We start from the raw sequence: 14,524 nt of genomic DNA, 5'->3' as shown, positions 1-14,524 counted from the left end.
GTGGTTTAAAAAGTTGTTTTTTTTTCTTCTTAGCCTGACTCAGGAGTTCCCCTTCTCTAGTAATTAGGCTCTTACAAGTAGGGTGTTTTTTGCAGGTGTCCTTTTGCTTTTACCAAACATGTATGTCTTTTCAGAGAACCTGCATCTTTAAATTCCTTGGTGCCATTGCAGTAGATCTTGGGAAAGACAGAGTAAACCCATACCTTCCAACCATCATAGCCCCTCTGTATAGAGAACTCAGCAGCACCTATGCAGAGCAAGGTAAGAGAGATTTTGCACTCAAGTGTTTGGCAGTAATTGTTTCTATTTTATACAGGAAGCCTTCCCGCCACTTAAAGTTATCATACTCCTCAAGGAGGAGTATGGAAGCTTTCATTTCCATTTTAGATTAACTGCAATTTGCCACAGTTATCCAAACCCAAACTGGTTTAAAATTGATTATGGTTCACACATTCATCTGTCAGCCATCAGGTTTTGAGGCAGCTGCTGGCGCGATCACCCCACTCTGGTGCTGAAGGAGTTGCACTGGTTCCCAGTTGTTTTCCGGGCCAAATTCAAGGTGTTGGTTTTGACCTTTAAAACCCTATACGGTTCCGTATAGGGTATCTCAAGGAGCGCCTCCAGCAACACCAGACAGACAGCTTAACAAGATCAGCCTCTGATGGCCTTCTCTCTGTCCCATCAGCCAGGACAGCTAGGCTGGTGAGGACGAGGGAGAGGGCCTTCTCTGTGGTGGCCCCCACTCTGTGGAACTCCCTCCCTAGGGAACTCTGCCATGCCCCCTCTTTAATGAACTTCCACCACGCACTGAAAACTTGGTTATTCAGGCAGGCATTTGAGGTGGGTTAGGGTATTTTTTAATGTATAATTTTACTGTTTTAAATTGTACCATTGTACATCACCCAGAGTGGCCAGGTGACCGGCCAGATGGGCAATTAAGAAATTTAATAAATAAATAAAATAAAATAAAAAAATAAATTATGAGTAATCAAAGTCATGTTGTCTTTGCTAGATCCAACTCTGAAGAATCTTTCTCAGGAAATCATAGAGCTACTAAAGAAACTGGTTGGGCTGGAGACCTTCTCAGTTGCATTTGCTTCTGTGCAAAAACAAGCCAGTCAGAAGAGAGCTATCCGAAAGAAACAGAGAGCTCTGCAGGTTAGTGTCATTTCTACCTACATCTACTTAAAAGTGTAGAGCTTCTCACTTGGCATGAAAACTTTTATTTAAATGAGGCAGCTTCAGAATGTAAATGGAATGTGTGTGAACTTGAACAACGTTGACTTCTTTGTTTTCTGGTTAGGCGGTTGCTAATCCTGATATTGCTGCCAAGAAGAAGTTAAAAAGACACAAGAATAAAATTGAAGCAAAAAAGAGAAAAATAGAATTTCTGCGGCCTGGTTACAAAGCCAAAAAACCAAGAAGCCACGCATTGAAAGACTTGGCTATGGTGGAGTGAAACATGAACACAGACTCTTGTTAAAATTAGGTGTATTCCATTTGTGGCTGCTATTCTGCACAGAGCATGAGGCAGAACATCTCTGAGTACTCTGACAACATGAGAACTGCACTTCAGCAGGGCCTTTACCAGGCTCTATTTAGGAGAAATTTCAACTGAACTTCTGTAGAGTATCTACCCAAGAGACTTAAAATCACATCATGGCCTTTTAAGGTTCAAAGTTGTTGCAGGAAGGAAAGACCTCTAGCATAGACAAAAAAAAGATGTATTCATAAGGATTACTAAATATTTATTATAATTTTAATGTATACAGATTCTTTTCAACTGATACATTGGAAAAATCGTATTGTTTCACTGAGAAGATGCTTATACCGAAGGCTGACTTTCTTACTAGTCATTTCAGAGGTCCAGAGTTCATTATACAGTGATGTACAGATGGTGGTAATACCATTTTTTCTCATTAAATATGTTGAGGATGTAAAAATTATATTGTCCAATGTGTGACTAATTTTTCAACTAGGTGTTAAAGGTATTTCATGTGGTTGAAACACTGGTTTACTTTACTAAATAGATGCAGCTTATGCTGTTCATTTTCAGATACACAAGTTGTCTAATAGTGTCCTACTGAGAACTTGTTTGAACACTTGTTGCAAAGAGAAGACCTCCTTATGGAGGTCCAAATGCTTCCCCTAATTCTACTGGATGTATTTTTCTCCACTTTTTGGACCAGAAGACAATATGCTGCTGTTCTTCGTGTCAGCACAACACTGAGAGGGCTGTGTCCTTTAACAGTTGGATTGAGATCAAGAGATGCACTGCTTGTAAAAATAAGATAGCTGAAAGAAACAAAATGAGCAACCAACCTTAAGGCACATGGTTCTGGTTTCCTCTAGGTTAAAAAAAATAAACCTCTGCCCCTTGAAAACTAGGAGGTAATGTGTTATAAAGGGGAACTCAATAAGAGAACCTTTCCGTTTGAAATGGTCCAGTTAAGGATGGAAGAATTACGCAGTTTTCCCAATATCACCTCTGTGTACAGCAAGCAAAGTCATAGCTAAACATTTCTGCTCCCTGGGCAGACAAGTGTTTCCACCCCAGCCCTTTGATTTTTTTTAAATGGCAGAAATGGCTATTGAAATTCTAGAGCTTTGCCCTCTCATCCAGAGGGCATTCTGAGATGGTTGATTCCTCTCATCTACTGTAAGCAGGACATCCAGAGTTCTTCCTCTTCCCATGGGAAGAATCCCTTCCCATTCTTTTCTGCCTCCAGTGAATAAACAGGCTGCCCTGTGGCTCTTAAAATCTCAGGTGGCCTTCTCTTTTTCAGAGGCATGTTTCTCCATTCTCCCCTCCTAGTTTTTCAATAGTTAGGCAGAGGTTACTAGGACGAGCCTTAAGGAGCAGCGGAGCGCCGCTAGATCAGGAGTCCATTAAGAGCTACATGAAAAACCAAATGATCCTAGGTTCTTCAGAGGGGGCAAGTCAGTCTCCTGGCCTGAACATAAGGGGAAATCAGCCTCATCAGCTGCTGTATGCCAGAAGGCATAGCTGCTGCCTTAATGTTGCACCACCTTTCCCCTCACAGAATCAATGGACACTTTACCTTGAAATTCTGGCTTGGATCCAGCAAGGGTGTGAGTGTTTTCTTATTTCTACCCAGTGAATTCTTGACTGGACCAGAAAGCAGTTGTATTGTTCTTCCTATCAGCACAGTAATGGAGAACTGTATTCCTCAACCCTTTTACTGATTTTAAGGCAAAGATGTGGCTTGCCTGAGGAAGGACTCAGATATTTTCCCATCTTGATAACCTTCAATTTACCTTTGACCCCAAGGATTAAATGTACCTTTTCACAGGAACATAGACATGGGTAAAGTAGTTGCACATGTTAAGTTATCATATGGTTCTGAAAGTATATTTGACTAAACTATTTACCAGGTCTTCTGATTCTCTGTGGATTTCTGTACTAGAGATTATGAGCTAAGACTCCAGATCTAAAATGAGGCACAGACTGAAGTGACATTTGTTTTCCTTCTGATATCACAGCTTACTTAAGAGTGGCTTCTACTCTTGCAGCCCTCAGTGTTGAACGAGTATATTCAAATAACGGCAGAATCTAGAGCTTAGCTTCACTTTTCATACACAAATCTGTAAGTTGCCATTTGTGCAACCACAAATCTCCTGGCTTCCTGCTTAACTCTCAACCTAACTTCTCTCTCTAGCAGCTCTAGGAAGTCATTTCCATGCATGTCTTTTCAGCACTCCAAGTCTTTCCTTACAGGATAGGCTTGAGAAAAAAGTCTCAACTGCCAAGTTTTCACAAGGGGTGTCCCAGGGAAACAAGCAGCTGTTTTACGTAGCGCTGAGGGCAGACATTATGAACAGGCTTTCAGGGCTTCATCCTACAACACTCCTGATCATTCAGATGTTCCACCCCGAACAACCAGGCTACCTTAAACTACTGCAACTTCAAAAATTAACACACAGGTGATTGGCATGAAATAGAAAAATCTAGATACATGACAGTTAAATATTTATTAGTGTTAAATAGTTTTAAACACTTAGAATTCTAAGTAACAAAGTTTTATTCCAATTATTTTTTTCATGGTCTATCTTCAGTTATATAACTATCATAAAAACTGATGTTACACATATAACTTACACAAGATAAGAAATGGAGTAAACATAGTACAGACATTCAGTTGATTCAGTGTGATTTACAATGCACAGAAAGCCCATCTCTTTCAAAAGGTAATATTCTGTCAGTCCTATTTACAGTATTCCATTCATTCACATGACTGTTGAAGGAAAACTTCCAAGTCCATTTCACTGTCTGCTCTTCAAGGTCTCCACCAACCTAGAAAGACAGATAGTTATGCAATTCAAAATGTGAATGTTTTTTTAACCAATAATGAATCCTTGTTTACAACAGCCAGCTATTTCGTAATCTGTGCTTCCATACACAACCTTTAAGGAATTAAGAGCAGTGGTACTTACCACTCCATTGCCTCATCAAGTCCAGTGCCTTTGGTCGCAGATGTTTTGAATATCTGCCATTTTCGATCCTTCAGAGCTGGGAGTCCAAGTGCATTTGCCATTTCTGTAGGAGTCATAGCCTGTTCCATATCTTGTTTGTTTGCAAACACAACTAAAATGGCTTTCTTTAGTTCCTCTTCCTACAAAAGGCAGTAGATTAGTCCATACAAATTACGTTTCACCTAGCCACACAAAGTACCTAAAGCACACATGAGGTACTATAGAGGTGGGTTACAAAACAAATTTTAAGTTTTAGATTTGTTTCTAGAAATTCTTAAATGTAATTGGAAATTCTCCTTCTCTGCTAGTTTTCCCTGACCCCCAGAGTAGATTTTGAGGGTGTGTGGGAGGGAATGGCCCCCCTTCCAGTTTCACTGACAGAAGCAATTCTGTCAATGAAATGACACCATTGGGTCCAACCCAGTTATTGGATCTTCAGCAATTTAAAACATGGTCACTACTATGGGAAGCTCCTGTAGCATGCCAGTCCGTTTGCTCAGCTCTTTTACTTGAAAGTGGCCAAAGAATCCAGCACAATACCAATCATTGTTCCTCTCTTCATCCTCTTTGTCCACCTTATTCAAGCATAGAAATCAAATTCTTTGCGTGCATGCTTATGCAACATAGGTGCTGGTCCAAAGCTCTCAAGATAAAGCCTTTTTTAAAAACTGGACTGAAATGATGTGCAGAGGGAGGAGAAATGAACGAATTTATTCATTTCCAATAAAACAAGAATGTCCAGAAGTAGCAATACAAGTCTCGCGCTGACAGTGGTCCATTTCATAATTGTTTTACTAATTCCATAGGCAATATCTGGAACTATCATTTATATAGTCCTCCATTTCTTACCTCCAACATGGCAACAAGCTCAGACTTTGAAATTCCAATTCTGTCTCTGTCACAGCTGTCTACGACATAGATGACTGCATCTGTATTGGAATAGTAACATCTCCAATATGGCCTGGAAAATAAATAACATTTTACTGTTTAAAACGTACCTTAATTTCATGTGAAACTGTTATAACTTCACAGTGCATTTGGTGGAGTCTGAAAAGCCACCTTCTTCTGGCTGAAATGTAGCTAAGACTATAAAGATCACAACTGCGATTACATGAAGAGCTGACCTTTTAACACAAAATCTCTATTCTAAGACATTTATCTCTTAGTTTAGCGATAACAGCGAAAATGTTTAGCGAAACAGCGAAAAAAAGGGAATGCAAATGGCGGCCACCACAGCCACCGCCATTTGCGTACACTGTTGTTTTTTTTCCCCTGCAGGCTGCCCAGCAGCCGGATGTCCGGCTGTGGGCGGCCCTGGCCGGCAGCTCCACGGAATCTCCGCAGAGTGGAGCCAGCTGGATTAGGATTTCGGGGGGAGGTGCAGAGCGCTTCCCCCCCACCGCAAATCATCCCGTCCAAAAGGTAAGTGACTTTCGTAGATCCCTAGTTTTCAGGGGATGCTGCTTTCCTCTTCCATTTCCCTTTCAGCAGCTGTCAAATCAAACTGAACTACTAGCACTTGTGTGTATTAAAAAATCCAGTCTGTTTTTTCATTATCAAGGAATGTTCATGGCCAGAAAAAAGGTGATAAATCTTAGCTAGGGCACAAAGTCAAGACCATTTTAAGCGGGCTTGAAAGCCACAGAGAAATAATCAAGCACAGCCAGTTCTATTGAAATAAATCAAAACAAGCTGCCCACATAGGAAGTGATTTTTGAAATTGGACTTTACATACATACACATTTTAGAACCTTCTCCACCCCTCCTCCCCAAAGCAACCCCTCCATCCCTCTGAAAAGTGCTACAGAGGGTCAGAATGGAGTGGGCTGTGCTGCAGGGGGAGAAGGGGATCCCCCCAAATCAGGCACAACACCTTCTTGTGATGCCCTTCCATTTATGGAAGGCAGACAATGGTCCCACTAGCCATGGATCTTGGGGCAGAATTCCGGAGCCCTGGCTCACTCTCTGTGGGGGAACAGCCCTGCTTCTGTCTCCAAATGTCCAAATCACCCACTGTACACCCCAGTGACCTCCTGCACTTCCAAATGTAGCAGCTGCTGCTTGCTTGGCTTGGACGAACTGAGGATGCACACTGCCACTGCCATGAGAAGGCTGCAGCAGCATCCAAAGTGGAGGCAGCAGGTTCTTGCTTCTGCTCTGATTGGCCATCTCAGCCTTCTCAAACCAGTGGCAGTGGGTATAGTTGATCAACTCATCCAAGCAAAGTGAGCGGTGGCTACATGAAGAACCTGAACTCGCTCCCTTGTCCCAATAGTGTTCTCCACTAGAAGCAACAAGATGAGTTTTTCTACCTTTTATTTTAACTGAAATATGACCCTACACCCCTCAAGATTGCTGGTAGCCATTTCTGCAAGTCAAACCTACTACTGTGGAGAGGGGTGGGGGGAGAACTAGACACCGCAGAATCCTATGTATGCTTGCTCCGAAGTACGCCCCAATGTGTTCAGTGAGACTTACTCCTAAGTAAGTGAGCATAAGACTGCAGCCAGGGGCGGTATTGTAAGGTGATCAGCAAATCAAGCAGCAGCTCTTATCCTGAAGAAGCAGGCAGACTCCAAAGAGTCCTCCTATGTGCTTTCTTACAGCCAGGCAACCTTAATTCAATGTGAATTACTCCTGGGTAAATATGGATAGGTTTCAGGGCAGCAATCCTACACATACTTCCATGTGAGTAAGTCCTGCAAGGTAGCCAGCTTATTTGTGTTATGTTATTGCACCTTTAAATTCCCAGAGACCATTTTCACAGCTTCCCAGAATAGTTAAAGGAGGTGAGTGGGGAGAGAAGAGCAATGACGTTTGCACCAGTGCTGTATCCTGCAAGGCCTTGTAAACATTCGCAGATATCTCACTTCCATCCCCCACCCCCACATCCTCATCCCTCCTAAAGGGGTACATCCAATGCACCCCAATACATTCCACACTGAGAGGAAGAGATGAAGTTAGCCCCCAGAAAGGCACATCTCCCCCTCATCACACACCTTAATCCTCCAACACACCCAAAATGGAATGGTAGGAAAAAAGAAACGTCTCAAAAGTCAAATCTATAATTAAAAAATCCTTGATTTTGGCTTGGGGAGATCACTGAGGGAACAGGCAGAGAGGAAGAGAAGATTAATTTGCCATTTTTGGATCAAAGTGAGAGAAGAAAATCATGTACAAGTAAGGAAGGGGGAAAGCTTGTGGGGAAGCATTCCCTTTTAATTTTAATATGTGAAATAATGAGTGCCTCTAAGCATTCATGGAGTGTTTCCTTTCTTCCCACATCATTGTATTTCAAAACCGCAAAAGTATTGCCTTGATCCACCACTGAACTAGCTGAGTTTTCCAACCTATGTGCATAGCTACAGATGCTCATTTTATATGTTATTTTATTTGTTAAAATGTATCAGGGTTGCTGACTTTTGTTGATTATTTTAATCTAACATACCAGAAATGTAGTTATGTAGCAGTTGTAAAGCACTGAATGGAGATGGAGGGGGAGTGTTCAGTATGTGCTTCACAACTAAAGAATACACATTACTATCTGGGATCAGGGAGACCCAGTAAGACCATTAAATCCAGGGTCTAAAATTACCTAACGGCACCACTGAACGCAGATCTGGGATCCAACCCATGTCGATTTTGTAAAGCATTGAAACCAAAACATTATTTTGTAACTATCTAAAAGGGCCCCAAACTTTCAATTAAATATTTCTACTGGTTTCAGCAGATATGCTATACCTGATGCTTGTCTGTCCTCCCAAGTCCCAGACTTGAAACTTCAGATTCTTATAGGTTACTGTCTCAACATTGAAACCAATTGCTGGAAGAGAAAAAACAAGTAACTTACTAGTATACATTAAAAACTTTGAAGTCCAAACTGATACTTGTGTTTTGTAATCTGAATACACAAACATAAAATGATGTAGCTTGTTTCTTGCTCCCTGACAAACTCTGTTATTACTATTGGAGAATTAGATCTGCCATTCAGGTTCAAAAATAAACAAAAGCAAAAAAGTAGAGTACAGGAATACAAAGAATAGTAGGATACAGACAGAAAGCAATATTGCAAGAATTCCAATTTTCCTATTAGGAAGAGGAATAGAAGTGAGCGATGAGTAATGTGACGTTTAATGGGCATTTGTTCTGCCCAGATTTTAATATTGATGTGTTTATTAACACACCACTATTAATACTGAATACTTTTGATCTCTACAACTTATATTCTCAAAATATAGACTGATAAAGTGTATGTTGTATTGGCAAACATTTCCCTCCCTTATGGTAACAAAATTCAATTGTATGGCTCAAAAATCTAGAATAGTGCATTATTTTATTATACACCCTATAATAAAGGGTGTATAATAAAATCTAGAATAGTGCATTATTTTATTATACACCCTATAATAAAGGGTGTGTTACACCCTATCTTGTAACAGGAAATGAAGATACCCAAAATTTCAATTACATCTATTTTAGATGCACTTCAATGATCACCTAAGCTTGCCACATGTACACTTCATTTAATAATGAATGTGTAAACAAGAGATACAGTGTGACATTACATGCTATGTATCGTATTTTATTTAGAACACTTACTAGGAATGGTAGTCACAACTTCTCCAACTTGTAATCTGTAGAGAATTGTGGTCTTTCCTGCTCCATCTAATCCCAAGATTAAAATTCTCATCTCCCGTGTACCAAATAAACTGGAAAAGATGGTTGAAAAAAACCCACCTACAAAAAATAAGAAATACGGTTAAAACTGTACTACATTATCATAGACTATTCCACTCTATTCAGCAGGCCTTTTCCAAAGCGTTACTGAGAAGCACAATGTGCTTCCAGGGTAGGATCCACTTATGCCAATGCAGAAACAGGATAATGATTCCAAAGGTCTTCTTTTGACAGACCAGTGGACTATCTACTCCAGTATCTTGTTGCAGGTTCCAAATGTCTATGCTGGATGTCTTTAGAAAGTCTACAAGTATGGCCTGCAACAAAATGTTGCAATGCAGTTCACTTAATAGGCATGCTCCTGTTCAGGGCTACAGCCAACCAGCCATACTCTCCACTAGCAGGATATTCCATCCCATCTCCCTCAGTTTTGTTTCTTTTCCAACTGACATTCAACATTCTGAGGTTACTAAACATGTTCAGTCTTCATTTAGCTGGGTTTTTGTGGGGGGAACCTTTTAGGGTTTTTTTTTTTTCCTTTTTAGATTTTGTTATACTTCCACAGACCACAGGGTTCCCTAAAGCATACTGACAACTCCCTCTTGTTTTCCAATAGCACTGCTTTGGCTCCATTTATCTTGGCACTCACCACTTAAGTTTGCTATAGAAGGAGTGATAGTACAAGGATGCAACAACTGTATTCCCTCTTCATCATCATAATACACTCTCTGAAGGATGGGATATCTCGCCCTTAGCTAGCACCAATACATACGGAGCTGGTTTAGACATTACAATACACCAGGGGTGGGGAATGTGTGGTCCTCCAGTTGTTGGCTATGCTGTCTAGGGTTGATAGGAGTTGCAGTCCAGCACCTGGAGGGTCACACGTTCCCCACGCCTGCAATAAACCATGCTTTATCATGAAGAGAACAAGCCACAGTGAGCTCTGGGCTTGCATGCTCCCCCCTCCTCCTCCAAGTGTGGCTGCAAAAAGATCAGAAGTTTTTGCTTCTGTTTTTGATTAACCACAGTTTGTGGTTTCATCTGAACTCAGCATGGGTTATGAAGCTAACTTGTTTCAACAAATCATAGTTAAGATTAACCATAGTTTTGGGTCTGGGCATTATACTAAGCGGCAGTTAAGCATGGCCATCAGAGAAGTAGAGCGGAGTGGGGACCACAGGAGCGCCCAAAGCATGCTCTGGATTGTTCCCTGTCACAATAAACCATGGCATCCAAATTGGCCCAGTGTCTCTAACATGTTCATTTTGCCATTTCTGAACCAGTTTTACCAGTGTTGGTCATTAAAATAGTTTGTTAGGCTGCAGTGAGTATACACTTGATAGCAATATTGGGTTTGCCTCTGCGTAGTATGTGAAATGGTCAAAGCTTCCTTAGTAGAAAGCAAGTCTTATTGAATTCAGTGGAATTTACTTGTAAGTAAACATGCACAGGATTAGGCTGTCACTCTACTAGAAGAGAGGGGATGCACACATAGTAGCTGTAATATTCCACCGTATTACCTGGCCAGGGAAACAAGCACAGTACCACCCATCAGTCTCAGACAGGAATGGAGCAAGCGTGTAGTCAGGGATGGGAGATGGCCAGACTTAGGCCACCCAACTGTTCACTGAGAGCAACTACGCACAGGTAAGCAAACTGCATGCACTATAGTATACCTACTTTTTATGAAGCTGAATTACAAGTCATATTGAAATAAGTCATATACAATTTAGAAATATGACTGACAGGACCCTGAATAGCATAGGCTATGGTATGGGAGGGGAGGAAGGTTCTGCAAAAATTGGGCAGAGAAGCCTTCTGTAAGCAAAGCTCTGCTCAGTTTTGGGGGATCACGCACCACCGCCTACCATATTCAGCAGAGTCCCTCAGCTGGGGGAGGGGCTGTGGGGAGGAGGGGGGGCAGGAAGTCTGCTTCTGCCAGCACCTAAATCTGGATCCAGTAAACAGAGACAAATATGGCTTTTTTATTTTTTACAAGACTTGAAGTAGATAGTTTTCACTGTGTTGGCCTCACAGGATGCAATATCGAAGTGAAGGGATTTTTATTAGACTTTATGCAAACTCCTCTTCAAGCAGAACAGAATAAAAGATGGTCCAACACCTGCTTCTTTAAGTAATATAATACAATATTGCCAGGCAACGTGGAAGCAATGAACCCAAGAAATGATAAGTACTCCATGCTTTTCCATGGCTGTAATATAATCTGGACATGCAACATTGACACTCATCATAACTTCAACTCCCTCCACCCCCATGATTAGCTCCGAAAAATTCCCAAACATTGATCAGTTTCCTCAATACCAGTCAATACAAACAAGGGGATCCTACAGCAGATATTTATATGAAGCCTATAATTATACCCCCACTCATTCAACCACCACTCCAAGTGCACACACAGAAATACATTATCTACAACCAGTCATTCAGATACCACAAAATTGCCTTGGTAGAACACACTCTTTGGGTGGGTTCGCACAACATGTCAAGGTTGAGTATGGGTTGAACTGTTGGTTGTTGTGTTGTTAACCATGAACAAACCACAGTTCACAACCCAGCAACAAACCATGGGTTCTCTTTGTGGGTTGTTTGTGGTTAACAAACCATGGTTGTTAGTGCAGCTGGGTTCACACAACAACCCATGGTTCAACAACAACCCACACTCAACCCATACCCAACCTTGAGTGTGAGCTGTCATGTTGTGTGAACCCAGCCACTGTCTCCCTGCAGTAAAAATTGCCCTCCCCAAACAAGAGCACTGGAGAAGAAGACTGGATTATGGGGCAAGCCACCCAGATGCCCCAGAATACCCCAGATACCCTAGAATAGCCAGCTAAAATAAACAAAGGAGACTGACAGTAAGTGCATGCATGCCCACCCTGTGCTGGAGTTTTAAAGAGCATTATTCAACAACTGCAAAATACAACATCCTTAAATAGATTTTTCTCCTCTCTCAATCTTTTACATTTATTCAGACCAATTATCAGAAGCAGGTTCCTCACAAGACAAGAAATGTATCTCAAAAACTAGTAAGTAAAGATTGCCAATGTTCCTTCTTTACCACAAACAGAGCTACGCTTAATTCCCAGCCTTTTGAAATATAAAGAAACTATACATGTGAATCAAAGCAGATTGTCTGTCATACACAGTACAAAAGATGGCAAAGAAAGTATGATGATAAAGCTAGGCAGCCCAAGATCACAAACAAACCGACTGCTGTAAGACAGCCATGGATAAAATTTGCCTATCATCTGTTGCTTAGCCATTTTCCTCCTCACTGCCCTTATCTTAAAAGGAAATCTCAACAACTTTTTCAAAATGCATGCCTGGGAATTAAGCTGCATCATTTTTTAAAAACCCAACCCAAACACCATTGAGAGTGCTATTACTCAAGAATAATTATAAAGAAGAATTATTTTTATTACTCAAAAATAATTTCTTAATTATTACATCATTGTCTACTTCTGAAATTGCTGAATATTTCATGAACTGTAAAATATTAATACTTTTAAAAGGTAATTCTGCAGATAGAACTTTGTCAACAATCCATGCTTTCTGTTTTGAAATTCACTGATGATAACACAGCTACTATGATATGAAGTGTTTAGGTTATATTCTCTCTCTGTCTCACACACACACACACGGATATGCACGCAATCTTGCTACTTTTCTATTCCTTTTGATGAAGATTTCAGTGAAAATTTGACACCGGTATTTTCTTACACCAACCTAAGGGCCACTACATATTACCATCTTCTACAAAGAGGTAGCCTCTGAGTAGAAATATATATCTTTAGTGTGCTGAGCACAGAACTGGTTTTTTTTTTCCTTGCTGCCAATACATCAGTGGTAATGGGCACTAGTCCCATCTTGTGCAGCATCAACATCTGGGGGGAAGGGGGCTAACTTTCCTCCTAGTTCAGGATTACAGGCTGTTCTTTTCTGGTAATGACGCTAAGCGGAAAAGGCTGAGGTTTTTATTTATTTTTTTAAACAAGGCACAACGCGACTTCGCTTGAAACTCGGTTAGGCGAGAGAAGCAGCTGTTAGGCAGCACTGACCCCAGGCTAAAGGCACGAAGGGGAAATCTTCGAGGACTGTGGCTGCTGCGCTGCTTCAAAGCACTCTTTTTCTGAAGCGAAGCAGCTTAGGATGATGCTGGGAGAGAAGCAGACGGGTGCAGGAGGAGGCTGAAGCGGGCATCCCGCCCCACGCCCTTCTCCCGAGAGTCGAGCCCGAAGAGGAGAACTGTGCGGCTCTGGGACAAGGGCTCCAGACGGATCATCAGGCAACAGGAGCCTGTCACGCACGGAAGCGGTCTCTGTCCCCCGGCCGGCCGGGACGCCCGAGCCCGCCTCCCCGCTTTCCACGGAAGCTACGGCGCGAGCGAAGATGGGCCTCTCCCGCAGCGGGCCGGAGGGCGAGCACGTTGCGCGGAAGGAAGCAGCTGCGTGGGGCTGGGGGGGGGGGGCTCGGTTCGCGGCAAGGCCTCAAATACGCTTCCCCCTCGGCCAGGCTGCGCACAGCCCTGCCCGCCCAGGGCCCACCGCGTTCCGGGGGAGCTCCCCACGGCTGGATCCCCCTTCCACGGCTGGAGTTCCGCCTCCCGCGAAAGCTCGCGTAGCGCGGAGGGAGAGACCGCGCAAGCGAGCCTCGGGCCCTGGGACCAGCCCAGGGCAACCCCGCACCCGCGGTCTCCCTCGCGGCCCTCCAGAGACGAGGAGAGCGAAGCTCGGCGACGGAACCACTCCTCCCCCCGCCCCGTTTCTAGGAGACCTACTACCCCCCCTCCGGGCCTATATCAGCGCCCCGCTTCCTCGTTCGGCCGCCAAGGCGGCCCTCCGCCCTTTCCTCACCCATGGCTCAGTCTTCCTGCGCCGCTTCTCCCTCAGAGAAACCCCGCAGGCCCCCTCCTCAGGCTCGGCCGCCGCCGCCGCCGCCGCCGCCAACCCGGAAGTCGCGGCTAGGCTGCTTCCACGTCGACGGCGTCCCTCGGCCGCGCCTGCTGCGTGGCTCACGGGAGCCGCTGACGCGGCGCGCGGGAGCGGCGCGCTTCTCCGCTGAGAGCTTTCGACACGCGGCGCGCCCGCCGGAGTAAGGGTGGGGCGGGCGGGCGGCGGCAAACCGGGTGAAAAGGCCGACAAAAAAAGCCAAGCACGAGCCCCCCGCCCCCGCAGCTTCTCGCGCACCGAGCAGCGACGTGCCGAATCCGCTGTTTCAAAAAGATACGCTGCGACCGGCCTCGGCTTCCCCCATTGGGGAAGCCGGATAGATGGGCGGGGCTGTCGAAGTTCTGCGGGCGCTGGCTGCTATTAGCAGCTTCGTAAGCGCA

The 14,524-nt window shown here is 43.5% G+C and overlaps 2 protein-coding genes across 8 annotated transcripts in view; one reads left to right on the top strand and one right to left on the bottom strand.

Annotated features, from left to right (window-relative positions):
• UTP20 (UTP20 small subunit processome component) overlaps nt 1-1,938 on the top strand; it is a 90,545-nt gene extending 88,607 nt beyond the window's left edge. For 5 of the 6 annotated variants that reach the window (XM_084810142.1, XM_084810145.1, XM_084810144.1 and 2 more), the window contains 3 exons: nt 135-261; nt 1,013-1,158; nt 1,304-1,938. In XM_084810142.1, coding sequence (XP_084666268.1) covers nt 135-261; nt 1,013-1,158; nt 1,304-1,459 — 429 coding nt within the window. In that variant the 3' untranslated portion in view covers nt 1,460-1,938. The remainder of the gene's footprint in view (nt 1-134; nt 262-1,012; nt 1,159-1,303) is intronic. The other variant, XR_014784344.1, reaches the window with a different exon arrangement.
• ARL1 (ARF like GTPase 1) lies at nt 1,732-14,192 on the bottom strand. Of its 2 annotated transcripts, none has more exons than XM_084810147.1 (6): nt 14,049-14,192; nt 9,094-9,231; nt 8,236-8,317; nt 5,344-5,455; nt 4,456-4,634; nt 1,732-4,315 (listed from the first exon to the last, which is right to left on the bottom strand). In XM_084810147.1, exons 1-6 carry the CDS (start codon nt 14,050-14,052, stop codon nt 4,285-4,287), a joined length of 546 nt encoding a protein of 181 aa, XP_084666273.1. In that variant the 5' UTR covers nt 14,053-14,192; the 3' UTR covers nt 1,732-4,284. The 2 variants fall into 2 exon arrangements, with proteins under 2 accessions (XP_084666273.1, XP_084666274.1); XM_084810148.1 differs by having other exon boundaries at nt 13,254-14,151.
• Nucleotides 14,193-14,524: the final 332 nt, after the last annotated feature.

This window comes from Heloderma suspectum, chromosome 7 (assembly GCF_057233095.1).
Source record: "Heloderma suspectum isolate Gila_16-S chromosome 7, 16-S_ref, whole genome shotgun sequence".
Lineage (NCBI taxonomy): Eukaryota > Metazoa > Chordata > Lepidosauria > Squamata > Helodermatidae > Heloderma > Heloderma suspectum.
Note: the sequence above shows the minus strand (reverse complement) of the source record. Positions and strands in the feature narration are given on the sequence as shown.